The sequence below is a fragment of the Prionailurus viverrinus genome, chromosome X (assembly GCF_022837055.1).
Source record: "Prionailurus viverrinus isolate Anna chromosome X, UM_Priviv_1.0, whole genome shotgun sequence".
Classification (NCBI taxonomy): Eukaryota; Metazoa; Chordata; class Mammalia; order Carnivora; family Felidae; genus Prionailurus; species Prionailurus viverrinus.
In genome coordinates, this window is record NC_062579.1 from 94,456,058 (window position 1) to 94,477,912 (window position 21,855).

Here is a 21,855-nt window from a genome sequence, read left to right on the forward strand (position 1 = left end):
GTTGTTAGAGGGAAGTGTGACACTGCACCAGTTGATATGTAAACACTAACAGCTGATGGTTGATTAAATGATCAATTAGACCCCAAATTTCTCAGCGTCTTTTCTCCACACCTATACTACACAATTCTGTGTTTCTACTGGGAACAAAGAAGGATCCTAGTTTAAAAGAAAGGACAGAGATCTTCCCCAAAATCTGGAGTGAAAAGCCTTACCCAGTACAGACAACAACAAATAAACAGAAGGGCCAGAATTCAAGCCTACGCAAAGATGAAGAATACACTGGGGCTCCAGTCAGAGTGGAGAAGTACCACGGTTTCCAAACAGAGGGCTGACCATGGTCCGAAGGGAAAGGAAAAGCCCATTCCCCTTCCAGGTCACTGCTTTGCAGGCAAGAGTCCAGGTGGCAGAGAGAGAAAAGGAGGGAGGGCAGTGTCCTCTTCCCCCAACATCCTTACAGTCGCTAGTGGGATACTCTGCTTGGGAAGGCTCTGGCTTGCTTTTGTTGTTTTTTCTTTTTAGGCGTCTCATTTAGGGGGGAGAGAAAGAAAACAAGAACCATGAATGTCCCTTTTTGAGAAGTTACACAACACAGACTACAAGAGTTTTTAGAGTGTTTGGGGTGGTTAAGTCTTTCTGTTAGTCTCTTTATTTCTCTCAAGGCAGTACGAACAGCAAGTCAACTATCTGACGGGGATATTGTCAACTGAAGAAATAGTACCCTCTGTATTCCGTGGGAGTATTCCGCAGAATGACATTACCATATCTTCCTGCATCAGAATCAACCAGTGCTTATTAAAAAACAAAAACAAAACAAATTCCCAGGTACTATGCAAGTCACTAAATTAGAATCTGGGGACACAGGACGAGTTTCTAGGATGCTTCATTGGTGACGCTCATCTACACTAATGTTTGAGCACTATAGTTAGCTCTAAAGGGCCCATACGACATCAACCTGGACAACTGGGGGTACAGTAACAGTAAAATTATAGCACCAGTGAGACTTACATTTAGAGGGAGCATTGTCATCGTACACCTCTCAGAGATGAACGTTAACAAAAGAATAACTCTCCAAGGGGCACCCGAGTGGCTCAGTTGGGTTGAGCATCTGACTCTTGGATTTGGCTCAGGTCATAATCTCATGGTTTATAGGATCGAGCCCAGCACTGGGCTCTGTGCTGACAGTGTGGAGCCTGTTTAGGATTTTCTCTCACCTCTCTCTCTGCCCCTCCCCGCTTTGTACTCAGTCTCTGTCTCTCTCAAAAGAAATAAACTTAAAAAAATGTCTCCAAGAGACATGTAATCTATATCTATTTCAAACTAAAACACATTTATAGTTAAGAACTACTTTGGAATCATTCTTGAATGGCAGCAAAGACACTTACACTTACCGAAATGTGGTGTGCATACATTGGCCTAGACAGGAAAAATGCTGCATCATGGGGTGTATGAAATTCGTTACAGAGCACATCAATTGAAGGCACTCGCTTTATATAATCTTCTGTGCTTAGATTAGATGCTAAAAACCCACCAAACTGTACCAGGGTATCATGACACTAAATTTAAAAAATAAGACAAAAAACACAAATGTGCTACCACTTTACAAAACCGACATAAACATTTTCCAAAATGATTACAATAGGTCATTTTAACAATATTTTGATTAACAATAAAGAATTCAAATTTTACAACTTAGAAGAACTTTAAAGACAATCTACAAACATCATCATGTAATCATATTACCACAAAAGATACCAAGGCCCTGAAAAGTTCATCAACCTAAGGCTTTAATGTTCAACCAGGTCTCAAGTTCCAAGCTATTATTTCGTCACTTTTAGTAGAATATACTTCCCCTACATCACATAAAACAACAGTTTTACATATACAGAATTTCCTTGCCCTTAAAAAAGGAAAACTTCATGGGGCGCCTGGGTGGCGCAGTCGGTTAGGCGTCCGACTTCAGCCAGGTCACGATCTCGCGGTCCGGGAGTTCGAGCCCCGCGTCAGGCTCTGGGCTGATGGCTCAGAGCCTGGAGCCTGTTTCCGATTCTGTGTCTCCCTCTCTCTCTGCCCCTCCCCCGTTCATGCTCTGTCTCTCTCTGTCCCAAAAATAAATAAACGTTGAAAAAAAAAAATTTAAAAAAAAAAAAAAAAGGAAAACTTCATTTATAAAATATATGTGATCTCTTTTTTCCCTTGTAATACAGTTGGTGGTAAACACATCTTGTAGGCTAATCACAGGTTTTGGTGCCTAATATTTACAGAAATATTTTATAAACATCACATCTACTTTGTTCTGACTGAATTTCCAGATTTCCAGAGATCAGGAAAAGATATGAGAGCAAATAACTTGAAGTTAACTACTTAAATTGAAAATCTTATACATATGATTACATTTCCTAGAGCCTTCTCTTAAATACCATAATTTGCACAGAAATACCCCCTAGTTCAAAAATGCCTATTTTACATTAGAGCTGTTTCACACTCATATGATGTGCAAATGACATTTTAAAAATTATATCGCATTCTGGGGCATCTGGGTGGCTCAGTCAGTTATGCATCTGACTCTTGATTTTGGCTCAGGTCATGATCTCACAGTTCCTGAGACTGAGCCCTGCGTTGGGCTCTGTGCTGACAGCACAGAGCCTGCTTAGGGTTCTCTCTCCCTCTCTCTTTGCCTCTCCCCTGCACGTGCTCTCTCTCAAAATAAACATTTAAAAACAAAAAATAAATAAATGAAAATTATACCACATTCCATATTTTCCACTATCAGGATGAAAAAGAAATCCACACAAGCACAAAAGCCACTTTAACTTGCCTGATCATAGAGTTTTCCCACAAGTTTCAAATGTTTCTCTCCACCTTCCTGGAAGATTACCCCATTCCTCTGCTGAGCCATAAGCAAACAGAGAGGAAGAGCAAGATCATGGTCCAATAGTGCATCCTTTAATCTCTGGGAGGATTTTTTAGTGTTTCTGATCTGGCCAAAATAACCACCCTGCACAAGAGAAGACATAAATTTACCAGCGCATAGTACATAACACATGCTATCTGATTTGAAAAAGACAGAGAAGAGGATCAGTTACAATCCTGAAGATTAAAAACTTATTCTACATTCCTTTCCTCTCTTCACAAATTTATTTTAGTGACACAATTGCTGATTACAGTCACTAGTTTCAAGATTCAACAACAGAGTGATGATGTTCAGATTAACACCAGTCAGGATATCAAGGACCACAGAACACTTGGTATTTACTTCCCTTACAAATGCACTGCTGTCTTTTATACTTTGTTTCAGCTGTTTGAAAGGACTTAAATAACTAGTATATCACAGTTTTCAAAAGGGAGATGAGGACAGCCATGAGAGGAGGGTTATGCATGGCTTTGACATTTGGCTTCGTGTACGTACGTGTTGTTTGGATTCGTTAGTATGAGCATGCATCTATTTTGAACTTAAAAAGTCCATAAAAAAACTAGCAACTCTCACCTCGGCTTTTAGTTGCTCTCCACCAGTCATGGCCTCTAGTTGCTCCATCGTCATTTCCTCTGTTATTTCTATTCCTGCCATTTTTTGTACCACTTCTTTCAATATAAGCAGGTCAAAACTATTTAGAAAAAATAAGAAACAGTCTAGAGTTGAAACTTCAAACATAAAAGTTACAATATATTATAATTAACATGCTGAGAATCCCTAAATTGCTTGTATGTAAATATGGAGCGGAAAGGGGCTAATGTGGTTTTTAAGGAAAAACTGCATTCTGGAACTATACTGAAGAATATTTGAGACATGTAATATATTTACTTTAACATTTTCTTGGGAATAATTTCAAACGTACAGACAGTACGTAAAGATAAAAAATAGTACAAAGCACTGCCATATACCCTTTACCCTGACTTCACCTATTAACATTTGGACTCCTGTTCTCTTTATCGTTTGTGTTTTCTCTCCCTCCCTCTACACACACACACACACACACACACACACACACACACACACACACAATTTTTTCAAACCATTTGAGAGTAACTTATTTAGTAAGTAACATCACTTTTAAGGGCACATTTTACCCCTAAAATTCCTAAGAATGTATTTCCAAGAATATAATTATTCTCTTACATAACCACAGCATAGTTATCAACTTTAGTAAATCTAACACTGATTCCATACTTTAATCTATAGTTCATCTTTTATTTTTTATCACTTGGCCCAAAAGCCCTTCATAGCATTTTTAAATGTTTTTATTTATTTTTTAATTCAAGTATAATTAACATACAGTTTATGTCAGTTTTACTCATACAGTGATTCAACAGTGCTATACATTACTCAGTGCTCATCATGGTAAGTGTACTCTTAATCCCCTTCACTTCTTCACAGCATTTTTTTATCCTCCAGTACAAGGTGGCCAATATATATATTTGACGGTATAGAGCCATCTCTCTAAACAATCACACACACTTGGAAGGAATGGAGGGAGTGAGGGATAGGAGAAAGAAAAAAAAGGAAGGGAACGAAGTTCCAAGTTGCAGTGTATGAGCCTAAGATGACAGCCTTAAAAACATTTGTTATTGTGCCAATAGTTACTCATTTTAATTCTCAAAGCTTAGGACTATCAATGGAAATAACAACATATGACTTTCAAGATCCTCTTTAATTAGTTAAGTAATGAAGATTAAGTGGAAACCTTCTTTCCTACAAAACAAATACAGACGTGTTCCCAAACGTAAAGCTAGACATACGCAAGACACAAGTTAAAAATAGATAAAAGGCAGTGTTTGAAGATTCTTATTGAGTGCTTACTCTCTCAACTTGTCTTGCCTTCCCTAAACATAGGTTTTGAAAACAAGAGAGCCCTCCATGCAAATTAGTATGCAACAAGTACCAATGAAATATTTTAATTTTTCTTTAAACTATCTTTTAATTAAAAACTATATTCACAGTACAGAAAACTGAGCTATAGACTTAAAAATAACATTACATTCTCCTGGCCCATAGACACAGAAGAGTAAAATGTATAGGAATGGTGGACAGATGCGCAGAGTGCGATGTGCTGATAAAATCCTAAAATCTAATTATTTTTTTTAGTGTTCTCTAATCCAAAATAAGAATCTGTCAAGAATTACTTAGGTAATACTTGTGTGGAAGAGCAGATAGCTTTAAAACTTTTGTTTGCTTTCTACCAGAAAGTTTTCAGGAACAATTTCCAGTTCTTCGAGTCTAGTCCGTCTACTGCTGAGGAGGTTTAAGATACACACTAATTCCAACTCTAAGCAGTGATATGGGTCCAGAATAAAACAATAAAATTCAGTATTTATAAAGAAAAGAGAACGTTATCCAAAAGGTATGCAAGCTGTACGTAATCTCTGAAGTCCATATTTTTTAAAAAAATTGTTTCAAAAATACTATATACACCCTCAAAATAAACATGTTCCTACCATATGCTTAATGTAAAGTTCAATTACTGTCCAGCAGCATAATCAATAATGTAATATGTCTTGTCATAAGAAGATTTACAATATACCATATTAACTAACCACTTATTCAAGAGCCTAATAGGTAGTCAAAATGAATTGTCTTTTTAATGAATTATATATATGGCCAAATATTACATTTGTGTAAAAAAGTATTTATGTATGAAATTACAATTTCTTTTAATTAAAGAATTCCATATATATAAGTGAGCAACTATTCTACTTAAGCCTACAACCAACAGTTTTTCAGGATAATAGCAATCTCAATATCCCAATACCACCAGAAGTACTCTAATTACTGAATTTCATTTACATATAATTTGCTATGAATACCTTTTGCCTGCCTTTAGCTGATTAGCCACATATTGAAGAAGACCAGCAAGATCAATTGGATATTTACGAAAAACTGCACCACAGAAACTAGCCAGACCTATATGAAATAAAAAAATAGGGCTTTTAAAAAACAGTTCATAAAACAAAAAACAAAAACAAAAACAAAAAAAAACACAATATTAAGCGCCATTTCTCAACTAACTCAATCTCTAAAACAAAATGAGCTAGGAATACTTGTATTGCTGATGCCATTGAATGGAGTTTTAGAATTAATAACAGCTAATATTTCTTGAGCATACATATGTGAAGCACTGTACTAAGTACTTTAATGTTAATTATCTCATTTAATTTTTGCAATAATCATCTCAGGTTGTTATCAACCTATCAATAAGGAACATGTCACATAGTTGGTATGAGGTAGCACAATGATTCAAACCTATACGACCTGATTCCAGAGCCTGTTGGGCCACAACAATTAATCAGGCCACAACAAAATCTTGCAGATCACTCAGTAAATTTGAATGATCAACAAAACACCTGCCTCTCAAATGTTTGAGTCACACACAAAAAATCTCTTTTTATCTAGAAACATGCTACTAGTTGTGGAGAGGCAAGCAAACAGGTAAAGCATTGCCAGACCAAGAAGCAAACAAACGACCAATTTTTACCAATAGTCCTTATCACATCATGAGTAAGGAGAAAACCCCAGTCAAGACAAGAAGAGGAGATCCCAGTAAAAATCAAGTGATCTGTAGCCTTTTCAACAATTATTTGCTGAGCATCTAAAGGATAATGGACAAAACACAAGTCCTGCCCTCAAGGAGCTTACAGTCTAATGAGGGATACAGAAAAATGAACTGACATAACTATGATGAATAAAAGGTTCCATGGGAATACAGAAACAGAGCACCTAATTCTGACCTTTGGGTAGGAACATTAATAGGGAAAGCCTTCTGAAGAAAAGTGACCTCTAAGCTGAAATCTAATGAATAAGTAGAAGACGTGGTGGAGGAAATGAGGCTGCAGCATGGAAGGGTATTCCAAGTAGAGGCAATAACACGTGCAAAAAAGGCCATGGAAAGTACAAGTTCAGTATTAATGGAACCTAGAACATTGGGGAGGGGCAAAAGATGAGGCTAATACACTGAGTAAGGACTTGATTCCAAAAGAACTTACTTACATGACTTAATCCAGATTTCAGACTTTAAAGGGCAATGGGGAGCTACTACAAGATTCAGCTATCAAACGTGATAGGTTGAAAGAAAAGGGAACTCACTGCTAGAAATCAAAAGCATAAGAAATTTTTTAAAAAAAGTAGTGTTTTTTATTAACAAACAAGTTTTTGTTCTTTTAAGATGACTGAAACGTCAGGATAGAGAGAAAAGACAATAGTTCCTTTAAGATTAATTCCACTGAAATAATAGAAGAGAATTTTCATCTCCCCAGTAATGCTTGCACAAATTCTATCATAGCCAATACTGGACTCTTGAGTTGGAAAATGAATAAGTACTATATGAACTTCCTTACACAGCCAAAGACTTGGATGTCCAGCTTGAGAACAAGCCAAGTGGCTAAGTATTCTCAGCACCTCTTGACAAACAGGCTCTTAGCATGGGTAATAGAATATATAACATGGCAATTGCAACAGATGGAAATTTCATCCTTGGAAAAATAAAAATACTTACTCTGAAGCCAGCTTGAGATGGTTGTGTCGTCATGTTTCATTCTCTCCTTTTCCGGATTAGCTAAAGCTTCAATGATACAATCTTTCATACATTAAGGAAAAATTTTAGGTCACTACAATCTCTAATAAAGACCCTTAAAACAACAAAATACCACATCTTGGAAAACAATTGTTAGCTTCAAGTTATTACAAATCATTGAAAATTACACTCCATGTAGTACCAACTTTTCTTCTTTAGCCACTTTTCCATCTTTCAGCAAGCAAGACAGATTTCACCTGTATCACGATGTTTAGTAAACAGAACATTGTTCTCTCCCTATATACAACATAGACACGTATACACAAACTCCTGGCTGGCCAACCTTCAGATCAGCCACCTGAATCAACCTCATATGGCTACTAATGGAACTTACAATGAAAAAAAATAATGAAACTAAAATGTTCACCATTAAGGTCTATGAAATGTGAAATCTATGTGTTAGTTCACTTGAAAGGATACAGGCCAAAACATCATAATTCAATGAAGTCAGGTATTTCAATGAATCTACTACAGGTGTTATTAAGTTATCATACTTCTGTATTTGTGATAAGATCTGGAAGATAAGAGCAAAGAATAGATGGCATTGACTCATCAAAAGAGGCGTTCTGGGCTAAATTATGGCTATATTTTTTAAGAAACCATGCTTAAAAATAAAGTAGCTTCTATTTTGTATTTATATAAGATCTATTCCGTTTCTTTAGAAAATATTTTCATAAGCTACATTTTCCAATTAGGAAATAATTCCAGGAATAACTTGAATTTCGGAATGATAAATGCCAAATGTCTTTTAGAAATCTCTTTCTAAATATGAAAGTGCTATGCTTGAATGAAATGCTATTCAAATGTTTCTAACAACTAAAATCATATAATGCATCTCTTTATTAATATTTCTCTAAATCACCATATGGTAAATAAGACAGTATTAGATTATTTATAACAGTAGCATTGTTATATATTACCAAAAAATTAGATCAATGTGTTAAATATATTCTATGCTGTTTTGGTTTTAGATTATATGATGTCTCATTTGCTAAAGATTTTTTTCCCCTAAAACTACCATTTTTAAAACTTCATCATTCCATTTCCACTTGTCCTGATTTAAAGATAACAAAAAGAAATATCCCTTAAAGCAATATTAACCTCAAAACATACATAATCAAACAAAATGGTTGGATTGCTGTGGCTCAATTTCCCAATTTGTCTTCCAGAAGGCTTCACATTTTCCTTGGTTAGACGCCTACAAGAGGAGAAAAAGGTGGCACGGATCATCTTAATTAAGTCATTTCCCTCACAATGTTGACAGCTTTGTTGTATCATAAAAACAAAAACAAAAGAAAAAACAGGTATTTCCCAAGTATCTAAAATGGATCTATGTAAACAACCAAATTCTTCATATACTTTACTGTAGGCCTTAGGCTATTTTGATTAGGCATTCTACCAAAGGATATTAAGATTTTATATTGATGCTTAACATTTGTAATATACACATTTCCATTTTACAGTAAGTCTAATAAGCAAAAACTCCTAATGTACTCTACAAGCACATAAAACTCTTGTAGCAAATCAGAATTATTTTAGATTTAGATGGGCTCATTTATCAGCTTAGGGATTAAAATACAAAATTTAGTGTAATGCAATGAAATACCTCATACCATCTGTCTCAGTTACCCTAATAGAGTAATAGCTAATGCCACATTCCTTGATATAGGAAGTTCTCTGGTTTTCATGTAAATAATTTTTGAAAGGAAACCATTTCTGAAAAATCAATTCTACTCCTTTTCTTCCTCTTTAATTCTTCCTCTGCTCAGTATTCTTTTACTAACATTCTAGAAAACTTACATCTATGAAATGCTTACAGCTCAAAATTATTACACAGCATCTTAAATTCTTCTGACATTACATAATACATCTACAAACTTAAAGGGGCACCTGGTGGCTCAGTGGTTAGGCAGCTGACTCTTGATTTCGGCTCAGGTCATGATCTCACGGTCCTGGGATCAAGCCCCATGTTGGGCCGTGTGCGGAGTGTGAAGCCTGCTTTGGATTCTCTCTCCTCTCTCTCTCTCTCTCTCTGCCCCTCCCCTGTTTGTGCTCTCTCTCCTTTCTCTCTCTCAAAATAAATAAATAAACTTTAAAAACAAATCTAGGAACTTAAAAAGCTGACAACTGAAAGCTTTCTAGAATGAAAATACAGTATGATGAAGCAAATAATGAATTCAGTTGATAGTTCAAAGAATGGAACAATTCTGGAAGTAACAAACTTAATTAAGAAATTTCTTATGACAAACCTGACCCATCAATCAAAATTATTTCATCATCAACTGCTTCCCTTTCCCATTCTCCATGGCCCAGTTTCCCTTTTCCCCCACAGAAGAGAGATCTGTCAAGTTTTAAACTTTGGCTATACTCTGCTCCACCTTCAAACTTACTACCACCTGTCCTTACTTCTGAGCCTACTATTTCAAGTGGTCATCCTACTGCCAAAGCAAACCCTTCTTCTCTATACTTTTTATCCCATTCCCTTCTGCCTCCACCCTGGAGAGAAAAAAAATAAAAATAAAAATAAAAATAAAAATAAAAATAAAAATAAAAATAAAAATAAAAGGAATAGATTCTTGATTTTGTCTCCCCCTCAAGCTACCACGCACGGCATCTGGCATATGGAACACAATCAGTGAGCAAATTCATTTTTTAAACAGTAATCAAAATTTGTGAAATTCTGCAAGTAATAAATTAATATATTCCCTTCCCAACATACAAACTTCAATCAATACCAAAATCATATTGTTCAAGCCTGGTGAAATAGTTACAACTAACAAATACAACAAAAACCCAAGTACATTAAAAATTCTACACATATCCTTCTGTGATAAATATTTTTATTAATCAATTCATTCTTATTAATGTCTTCTATGACAGGCAAAGAGCTAAGCACTAGGAATACAAGGATGAATAATAGCTCCTGCTCTCAAGCTTAGTCCAGCTGGGGAGACAGAGTCAACCTATTTTTTACATTTTACATTCTCTAACAAGTACAGCAAATTACAGAACAGTACTAATTATATGCTATCAATAGTACAAAAAGGGAGAACAGTATCTTTGTATTCACCTGTATACACATAAAAATATCTGGAAGAATAAATGAGAAAGTAAACAGTGGCTCCTTTTTTCCTTTAGGAGGACTGAGTAGATGGGGGGTAGGGTGTGAGACTTCTTACTATCTACCTTTTTGTATTTATTGAAATTTAAACAATGTGCATGTATAAACTATTCAGAAGATTAGATAATTATATAAAAGGCAAATAATCCTAGCCATGTATCTCAGTGGTATGATAGCATCACATGCATATGGGACAGTGGTGGTGCAAATAAAGAACAGTCGATTGTGCTTGGCAGTATGTGCTACGGAAGGCTTCATGAGATGGTTAACACTGGAGCCCACCCTCCAAGGATGAGGTCACAGTTAGGGAGGAAAAAGAGGTAAGGGAAAACCTGTACCAACAAAAGAAACGAAAAACATATGCAAAGATAAAGAGGACCACAGCACACTGAGGGAAACTTAACTGGACTCAGTACGGTTGGAGGTAGAATTGGCAGGGAAAGAGGTTGGAAATGGGGAGGGACAGATCACAAAAGATGTCTCACATCACCACACCATATAGGCTGACACATCGTAATCTGCAGGCAATGGTTAGTCACCAAGGGATCTTGAAGAAACAATAAATACAAGGCACCATAATACTCCAGATAAAAGAAATGAGTTATAGTGGCAGTACAGAGTGGAAGAGACAGATTCAAGAGATTTGGTAAGATCTAATATACAGTTGACCCTTGAACAACATGGAGATTAGGGGCAATAACCCCCAACTGTTGAAAATCTGTGTATAATTTTTAACTCCCCCAAACCTTAACTACGAATAATAGCCTACTGTTGACCAGAAGCCTTACCAATATAACATAAAGAGCCGATTAACACATATTCTGTGTATTACACACTGTATTCTTACAATAAACTAAAGAAAACGCTATTAAGAAAATCATAAGGGAAACAATTACAGTACTGTATTGTATTTATCAATACTGTTAAGTTTACATCATCTATTTACAAGGTGAACAGTCTGTCAGTACCTACATCAGTATTATCTTATATGATATAAAACACTGTAGATGTAGGTACTAACACTAGACATCAAAAATGAAAAGATAATGTGGAAAAGAAATTCATATTCATTCACAGGTATAATGATTCATTACACTGATAATGAAACAGCAGCAATATGATTGGTTTTATGACAGCCTAGTATAATCGATACAATTGCTTCATGGTAGCCTAGCCTATAGACTAATGAATGAATCATTATAAAATTTTAATGGCATATAGCATTACACTCATATTCAAAATACAGTATTGGAAACACTGTTACATTTATTTAGAAAACCACTTACCTGTGATGATAGGCTGATATGCAGTTTGTCCAATTACAAGAGAAAGGCATACTACAGTAATAACAATTCTTTGAAAGCAAAGTTGTAAACCAGTAAGAAAACGAACACATTATTAATGTTGTTAAATATCATTCACCGAATGCCTACGTAAGGACAGCCTATCCATTTCCATATAAGTCTTGCACACAATGTCCTACATGATGAGGACAGAAAAACGTCTCTTATAGTTCTTCCCACAGGGTTAGATTTTCATACAGAGACACACACAACAGGTAAGTTTCTTAACTGTATCACAGGATGATTATTAGTGGAAGTGGATCATCATGAAGTCTTCATTCTCGCTGCCTTCGCACTGAGTAGGCCGAAGAGGAGGAGAAAGAGGAATGGTTGGCGTTCTTGCTGTCTCAGGGATGGCAGGGTGGAAGAGGCGGAGGAGGTGGAAGGGAGGCAGCTGAGGCAGGCACACTCAGTGTTACTTTATGGAAGTACATGGTAATTTGCCTGACTTTTTTGCTTTTCCACTTTAAAAATGTTTCAATGTGATACCCATTCTTCTCCCACTATTTGCTTTAGGTTCAGTGCCCATATCATAGAAGGGTCCATGTCATAAGAGAAGTCAGAAGCAGTCTTGAATAATCAGAACCTTCTGCCAGACTGTCTAAGGTCAATCTGTTTTCTGTCACTGCTTCTTCTACATCTTTTTCTTCATCTTGCATTCATTCAGAAGCACTCATCTCCATCAAGTCATCTGCTATGTGGTGTCTAATAGCTCTTGAATTTCTGAAAAATCCAGATCTTGAAACCATTTACTCCCAACCTTTTTTGCCATACCCACAATCTCTTTTCATGATTTCCTTTCATAAATCCTGTGAAGTCACATACAACATCTGGACACAGTTCCCCCCCTCCCCCATCAGAATTCATTATTTTGGACTTGATAGCTTTTACAGCTTTTCTGCAACAATCATGGCATCTTCAATGGTGTAATTAATTCTTCCAGAATTTCATAATGTTCTATTGGGGTTCTCTTTCATAGTGTTCACAATCCTTTCCATAAAGTACTGTGTGTAATGAGTCTTAAAGGTCCTTATGACCCCCTGATTTAGAGGCTGAACTAGAGACACTGTGTTTGAGGGCAAGTAGACCATTTTGGCACCTCTGGTGTTGAATTCTTGGGGTTCTGGGTGGCCAAGGGCACTGTCCAATATGAAAAGACCTTTAAATTTTTTTATTATTATTTATTTGAGAGAGGGGGGGGGGAGGGGGAGAGGGAGAGAACGAGAACTAACAGGGGAGGGGCAGAGAGAGAGGGAGACACAGAATCTGAAGCAGGCTCCAGGCTCTGCGCTGACAGCAGAGAGCCGGATGCAGGGCTTGAAACCATGAACTATGAGATCATGACCCAAGCCGAAGTCAGACGCCCAACCAACTGAGCCATCCAGGCACCCCTGTTAAAAGAACTTTAAAAGTCAGTCTTACTGCAAGGTATTTCCCAACTTCTGGGACAAAGCCCTGATCAATTGAATCAACTGAACCAGTTGATCTGAATCAATTGATTGATTCAACCAATCAACTGAAAAGATTGGATTGATTCAATCCAGAAAAAGAGGCTGTTGTCCAGGCCTTCTTGTTGTACAACCAAAAGACTGGCACTTGATGTTTATCTTTTCCCTTCGAGGCTCAAGTGCTAGCAGCTTTATAGATAAGGGCACTCTAGATCATAAACCTAACTGCATTTGCACAAAACAGTAGAGTTAGCCTATCACTTCCTGCCTTGAATCCTGGTACTTGCGCCTCTTCCTTAAGGTCTTTTGTGGCTTTATTTTCCAGAATAGGGTAACTTTTGTCTGCATTAAAAACCTGTTCAGGGGTCGCCTGGGTGGTTCAGTCAGTTAAGCATCCAACTTCAGCTCAGGGCATGATCTCGTGGTTTGTGAGTTCAAGCCCCGCATTGGGCTCTGTGTTGACAGTTCAGAGCCTGGAGCCTACTTTGGATTCTGTGTCTCCCTCTATCTCTGCCTTCCCTTGCTCATGCTCGCTCGCTCTCTCTCAAAGATAAACAAACATTAAAAAGTTAAAAAAAAAAAAAACCTGTTTAGGCAGATATCCCTTCTCCATGATTTTTTTTTTTTTGAGTTTAACTTTATTTATTTTTTGAGAGAGAACTAGAGAGCAAATGGGGAAGGGGCAGAGGGAAAGGGAGGATCCACGCTGTCAGCACAGAGCCCCATGCGGGGCTCAAACTCACGAACAATGATATCATGACCTGAGCCGAAGTCAAGAGTCAGATGCTTAACTGACTGAGCCACCCAGGTGTCCCTCAGTGATTTTCTTAAAGGCGTCTGGGAACTCATCTACTTTCTGCCTCTTGGTCAGCAGAAACCACTTCTCCTGTTATCTTGACATTTTTTTAAGCCAAACATCTCTAAAATTATCAAACCATCCTTTGCTGGCAATAAATTCTCCAGCTTCAGATCCTTCACTTTCCTATATCACAAAATGACTTGGCATTTTCTCAAATATTAGAGTCTATACATATTTCTTCCTTATGGTAATCCTGCACCCATAAAAACAGCTGCATTTTCAATATAAGATCAAAAAATATTTCACAAAAAGTACAAATTTTTCACATCTGCTCATATAGCTGTAGCAATGGCTTCATGAATTACCCGCCCCCCACCCCGCCGCACCTTTTTTTTAAAACAACGATCCTTAGGGGTGCCTGGGTGGCTCAGTCAGTTAAGCATTTGACTTCGGCTCAGTCATGATCTCATAGTTTGTAGGTTCGAGCCCCACATCGGGCCCTGTGCTGACAGCTCAGAGTCTGGAGCCTGCTTCAGATTCTGTGTCTCCCTCTCTGTCTGCCCCTCCCCTGCTCCTCACACTCGGTCTCTCTCTCTCTTTCTCTCTCAGAAATGAATAAACATTTAAAAAAAAATTTTAAAACAGTCCTTAGGCTGGATTCATTTATCTTGAAATGGCGGATACCTGAGCCACCGACCTCAATCTATGGTACACATTAAGCAATTTTTTCTTGTAATGTCATGACTCTGCTCCACTTGGGAGCACTTCTGGCAGCACTAGAGGCAATTCATATGGGTCCCAGGCTGTTATGTAAGGCTTATGATATTGCAATAAGCACGAAAAATACATAAGAACCATGAGACATCACTTTTTATGGCAATAACGCAATTTACTGGAGAGAGAAACTGCTCAGAGATGATTAGCACCACACAGTGTTTTAAGTGGGTACTCACAACACTTGAGCTCACTGTATAGCAACAGGAGGTAGCTACGAAATTATTACAATGGTACACTAGGTACTATAGTTAGTTTTATGCAGTTATGACTTAATACTAAATCTTTACATTCATTTACATGTCTCTTAACTACAAAAGGCACCATGTATGGTCTGTTAAGTATACATATAAGTTTTGATAAATTTTAACTTTTTATAATAGATTTGTGTATATTCTATGGTAGCAAATGATAAAAGACTAGTATCTACTAGTCATATTTTATGCATTAAAGACATACCTTTTTCTTAACTTTTTCAATATTTCTACGTTATGTGATTTGTAAGTTGTTCCAAATCTCCAAAAAATTTTCCAATATATTTACTGAAAAAACAATCCACATATAAGTGAACCTGCATAGTTCAAACCGATGTTGTTCAAGGGTCAACTGTATTATTAAATAATCCCTATAAAGCACATAGTGCAGGGCCTCACACACAAATATTAATGGCTCCATAAACATTAGCTTAGCTGCTGTTGTTAAGCTAGAAACTTTACTTGGGGAAATCTTAAGACCGAACTCTTTTGGAAGGACCAATTCTAGTATCTCCTTCCATGCCTTCCCCAACTTCCCAAGGGTGAAATAATTCACTCTCTTCTCTATCTTCTCAAAGAACATTATACATACTATATAACAGCAACTATTAGATCTGATTGTGATTGTGCACACACTTGTTTCCCCAGCAGACTGTAGCCAGGGACAATATCACTGGGCACAAACATTATCATTGCATACTGTTGGATCTAGTTAAACTAGAGAGTGAACTATTTTAAATCAGAATAACCATACCACTGCACAAACATAAAAGAAACGACAATCAATAGCCTTGCTGAAAACACTTGCAATATAGCAGTGTATTTAGTATACAAACCAACTCTAATCTGAAGTATATGATGTTGATGATTAAATTTCAGTTTACCAAGGTAAAATAATATCACTCTTATGTTTTTAATGACATGAAAATAAAGCACACAAATGAAAAAAATAAAAACTTTCAAAAGTTGACTCAAAGAAATAGTTCTGCATAATTCCATTAGATCTTCCAAAAAAGAAAAATCTTCATTATAGTAACTTCTGGCAGAGGAAATTTCAAGAACTTTGATCACCTTGTACAAGTCATTAAATGTCTTACGCAAATTGGGCAAAAGCCATAGTAGGCTGTCCTTTAAAAAAAGACTCATCATTAAAGAGGATTATTGGATTTTACAGCTATGCAAACATGACAACTATAAAAACTTAGTAGTCAAAATGAGCTAAAAAAAACCACAAAAACTGATAGTCATTCTATCTGCAGTATATCATAAACTATGCCATTAGCACATACTCCTGGGCTTCCTCAGAATTGAGACTCAGACATAAGTTGGTTAAAAGAAAGTAAATTAGACTCAGATATACATTAGATTAATATGAAGAAAAATAAATGAAAACTTACTTCATGATATATTTGGCTCTGTCTATTGTTTGGGCCTTAACTTTTACTAAAAGTGGGTGACTATTATAAGTTTCATTCTTCCACTGGCCATACAGACGATACCTTAAAAAACAATGAAATGAAGAATTAGGAAAAGTTAAACACTCAGAGGCTAATGCACTAGAATAGTAGTGAAAAATATAAAAATTTATGTATTTACCTATGCTGATAGGGAAATGTTTTAAACATTCCCCATAGTTCCTCAGACATACAAGCATTGCAGTCCATCAAAGAAAGAGATGGAAGTAGTACCTGGTCAGTAATGCTAAGTAAACAGCTAAGGATAACTTCCTACGAAGAAGGGAGGAAAAATTATTTCAGTAAAAGGTCCATATTAATCCCCCCCAAAAGAAAAAACAAGTTTATGCCAGCCTTGGAAAAACTTTCATTCCTTCCTCTCATAAAACACACCTAATTCCCCACACTATCACTGTCCTTTTCACAATGGATATTTGTGTTTCTCCATCTAAGAAAGCAATGAGGTGAGGTAAGGAAAGGGGCAGCAAGAGAAGGAGGGACTCATTAATCCCTCTTCCCTTCTCAACATGGTAATCTTCCAAAACAGGAACTGTCAATCTTAAACGATAACTGTATGATATTCCAAAAGCTCTATCCAGCATGTAGAGTACAAAATATTCACATAGGTGATTAAAGTCTGACCACAGTAAAATTTACAGTATGCTATACATAGACAAATATCAGACACATTGGATTTTTCTTGTCTCTTACCGTTTTCTCTTTATCTTCTTGTTTGCTTCCATCAGACTGAAACTAAAATTAAAAATAACTATAAATAAAATGCAAAAAGGTTAAGATTATGATGTCACAATTTAGCTTCTAATGTGAAAAAATTAACTTGTACATGATTGTGAATTATTTCCTTACTTTTTAAACAAATGTAGATTTTAAATATAGCCAGCGTTACCAATTAACATTTAAAAATTTCACCTGTATTTCTAACTTCCAAATTATTTTGCAACATTCATGAATTTTAAATGTCAATTTCATAAGCCAATTCTTTTCTCAACCTCATTATCAAAAACCAAAGCATCCTAAAACTGATCTAAGTATTTATTGTAAGATTGTATCCAGCACAACTCAGTTTATAATGCATTTGCATTTTTCCATCCAGAAGTTCTGGTTTTCCGCTACAGAATTAGTAAAATCTAAGACTAAAACATTAACAACAAAAAATTTAACCGAAAGCAATTTAAACTATGTTTCAATTCACCATTACTTAAACTCTCAATGAGAAATAAGCCCAAAATATTAATAACAAAGACAAAACCATTGCCTAAGTTGGACAGAATGAAAAAACCTGGGTCATTTTGTATCAATGATTTGCAGGTGGACCACTGAAGTGTCATGTTTGATGCTGATGCTGTCCATTCATTCAAAACGAAATAGTGAGTAATACTTGTGTGTGTATAAGCAGCTGGACAGTTGGGAGGACCATGCAAAGGCCAAAAGGACAACTGAAGCACTGATAATCAAGGACAATCTAGATTTCTGGGAAGGATTTAACTCAATACCAAGTGAGGGAAGAGGAAAAGCTAACAGGCAGCTAACAAGCTTATTATTTTCTTGGCAGAAACGGGTGTTTTGTGCATCTACGTTTTCATACTTGAGTAATTTAATGGGTATCACTACAGAGAAGCCTAACTTCTGTGCAACATTTTCACTTAAGACTAATTCCAGGAGACTGCCATGTCACCTTGAAGGGAAAACATACACAATCCTTTTTTTTAATCAACAGTTTAAAAAGATATGGTTCCCTTTCACAGAAACAAATGTTAAGTCAATATATTTCCTGGTCAGCAAATAAGGATCAGGTTATGAAGGAGTGGCCTGACAGAAAACAAAGTAATAGCTGCTTAGGTTTTGTTGGTGGACTGGGGGTGGGTAATTCTGGTGGCATATTAGGTGTATAGTGGGAGGCAGAAATAAGGGTATGTCATAACTGGAAGAACTAGGTGGGGATAAAAGCTACTCCTTTTCTAGTATACTATGATTCTAATAAAGCTACATGTAGTTTCCTCCATAGAAATAAAAAATTTTCTTACAGTATTACTAAACTGTCCTAATTCCCTTACTATTTAAATTTCTAATGTCTATGTCAATTCTGTAGATTGCATAACCAGGAAAATTTGACAAAGACAAAAAAAAATGGAAAGTACAATGTAACTATCGAGAAGAGCACTGAGAAAGATTTCTATCAAAGGCTAACTACAACAAAGATGAACAAAAAAAAAAAATCAAAAGGTACATGCAAGTAAAAGTAATTTCCTTTTGTTTGGTAAGAATGTAAACACACATTAGACTCCCCTGATGCTTTTTCTTTTAGTTTAATTTGCTGTTTAATTCAGTGTAAATAAAAACTCTCCATTCCCACAGTACAACACTAGAGTTTTATTGAATGGCCAGCCCAGGAAGAAATGGGAGGAAGAAAGGGGGGTGGACAGAAGACATCCACTTCATTCATTCATTTACTATGTGCCAGACACCGGGAATTCAAAGATGAACAGAGGTCCTATCTTTGAGAAACTGACAAAGACAGTTCCTATCTTTGACAATCTCTTGAAGATCAAAAGTAAGGCTTGCCAATGTACTATTAGGAGCTGAATTTTTAAGTCTGAATAAAATCAAGCACTCATAATTATGCCGAGACAAACTATCAGCTATAAATGGCCCCAAGCAGGTTCCATTCTTGCCCTTGAAGAGGGAGCAGATGACAGGACTGCATAACAAAACTGGGCACAAAAAGAATGTAGGTCCACCAAGAGGGGGCTTCTGGAGAGTAAAGAAAGCAAGCTTGGGAAAACATTGTAGATTTAATTAGATAAATTACTTTTATTACTAACGACCTGTTTTTAGTACCTCTAACCTGTGAATATTTGAAATGCTACTTTAGACTATATTTAAGGAGGAAAAAAGTAAAATACTGAAGTTTGTGACTAGATTTCAACCTGAAGCTACATCTAAGTAAATTATGACCCTATTTTCACCTTCCTTATTTTTCTCATTCTTATTAACTACCATTTATTGAGTACTATGTGCCATACACTAGGCTAAGAACTTCACATTTGTGTCTTAAAACTATCGGGAAAATCATTTTGCTAGAAAGGATCCAAATAAGACCCACGAAAATAACTTAGAAATAGGAAAATATAACCTATAGGTTAAAAGTTACAGGAACACGGGTTTACTGAGCCTGGAGAAGAGAGAACTGAATTGCCTTTCAATGTTTTGGTTCAGAGCTTTGTTTTTATTTTTTGATCAGAAACTCTTAAATCGTTATAAAATGCTTAGAAATAATCAGTAATATTGATACTACATAATTTCTGAAAACAGAGATACTAAAGGAAAAACTTCTATCTTCCAACACACTTCATTTTTAATCAATCCAAATCTGTACTAAGACTGCAAATCTGTACCAAAGAATTAATAATATGGTCACCTATACACAGAATGACCACATGTGCTCGTTCTTTTTACCCCAGCATAAGTAACGGCACAACCTTTCTATCCCGTGTGTCCTGGTTTAAACAATAAAGCACATGGTCGCCCTACCTACCACATGCGTAGCATTCAAACTGCAGTAAATGGACTTGTGGGAGTGGTTTAAACATGAAAATATAGCAAACAAAATGCTAAATAGCTATACTTGGTTCCATAAAATTTGCCCCCAAAAGTAATTACTTTGGCTAAAATGCTGATTATGACATGAAACTGTGCTGTTTTACACAAGCATAGTTCTAACAAGCTATGTGTAAAAATGGGTATTTTCAGTGCACTTAATGAATAGGAGTATGTGATTTATTTAAATGAATTCTCTTTATAAATGGAGTTCATAACAGAAGTCTTTTGTAAAACAAAAAATTGCCTTGTAAATCTATCTTTAGGGAAAATTAAGGTTTTCATATTGAATTTATTTAAAGGAATATGCCCCCATGTTTTAGTTTCTATTTCCCCAAAAGCAGACTCTATTCAAAGTGCTGCCATAGTTTATTTGGGAAGTAATCCTAGGAACTCCCAGTGGGAAATTATTCCTGTGGTTTAATGGGAGCTTAATCCCACTGGGGACTTAGAGGGTCTGTGTAGAAATACATCTTAGGATTATCCCATCTCAAGGCATGATACTTATACACCAATTCCTATCATTTCACTGGTTGAGAGCTAGGGAGAGGAAATGAGGTGAGTTAGTTCCTCAGCAATTCTAGGACACCAATTTCTATACTGCTTACACAGGCTCCCAGGGCCAGAAAAGCCCTCATACAAAAGACCTGCAGGTGTCAGCAGTTGAAAATTGGGCTGGTATACACCAAAATGTTAAGGACCTGGCGTAAGAGCCAAAGGATTACAGACAGAATCAAACAGCATCCGCAGAGACGAATGGCCAAACCTCTAAGAGATGAGAGTTTTTCACAAATGTTTTTTATGTTTATACACTTTGAATTTTTTTTCTGAAACTGAACACTGAAGTTCAATTTCAGAAAACAGTCTTTGAGAGGAGGCACGGGGGTTGTTGACTCAATTGCTTACAATGTGCGTTTGATACACACTAAAAATTCCATCTTCTTTCTTGTATAAAATATACTGTTAAAATTATACTGTTTGTACATAGTCTACATTTGCCTATTAATAGACTTAATATCTGCCTAGCCTTGTATGTTTATATGTCTCTCTTAAGTAAAAAGCACAGCTAATGGCAAAAATTAAGACCTTATTTGTAATTTATTACCTTAAGTATGATTCTACATCTTGATTAGAACTGTCACATTAAGATACCCAGTAATAGTGAAGGTGACCTTAGTTCAAACCAATTAGTACATGTGACAATATAAGGACAAATATAAACATCCTAACAGTTCTTCCTTGCTCAGCCTCATTAAATAGCAAGGATGTTGTAGATTCAATTTGGTCTCCCAAATGCAGAGTTCATTTGCTTTATATAAGGCTTATAACAGCAAAAGTACACAGAAGAGCTTAACAGACGGTGCCAACGATAGCAGTGTCTCTTCGACAGTAAGAATTAGAATGCAAGGTTCTGTCTTAAAAATATTTGTTTAAATATTTTATTTTTTAAGTAATCTCTACACATACACACAACGTGGGGCT

General features: G+C 36.2%; 1 protein-coding gene across 10 annotated transcripts in view; it reads right to left on the reverse strand.

The window, feature by feature from the left end:
* THOC2 (THO complex subunit 2) overlaps nt 1–21,855 on the reverse strand; it is a 111,751-nt gene that overhangs the window by 26,809 nt on the left and 63,087 nt on the right. For all 10 annotated transcript variants that reach the window (XR_007148835.1, XR_007148836.1, XR_007148837.1 and 7 more), the window contains 10 exons: nt 17,467–17,508; nt 16,898–17,028; nt 16,699–16,800; nt 8,676–8,760; nt 7,983–8,076; nt 7,485–7,565; nt 5,800–5,896; nt 3,485–3,602; nt 2,816–2,995; nt 1,389–1,553 (listed from right to left, as the gene is read on the reverse strand). Coding sequence is in view for 7 of the 10 variants with exons in the window: in XM_047843135.1 (XP_047699091.1) it covers nt 1,389–1,553; nt 2,816–2,995; nt 3,485–3,602; nt 5,800–5,896; nt 7,485–7,565; nt 7,983–8,076; nt 8,676–8,760; nt 16,699–16,800; nt 16,898–17,028; nt 17,467–17,508 (1,095 nt within the window). In the remaining 3 variants the exon portion in view is untranslated. The remainder of the gene's footprint in view (nt 1–1,388; nt 1,554–2,815; nt 2,996–3,484; nt 3,603–5,799; nt 5,897–7,484; nt 7,566–7,982; nt 8,077–8,675; nt 8,761–16,698; nt 16,801–16,897; nt 17,029–17,466; nt 17,509–21,855) is intronic.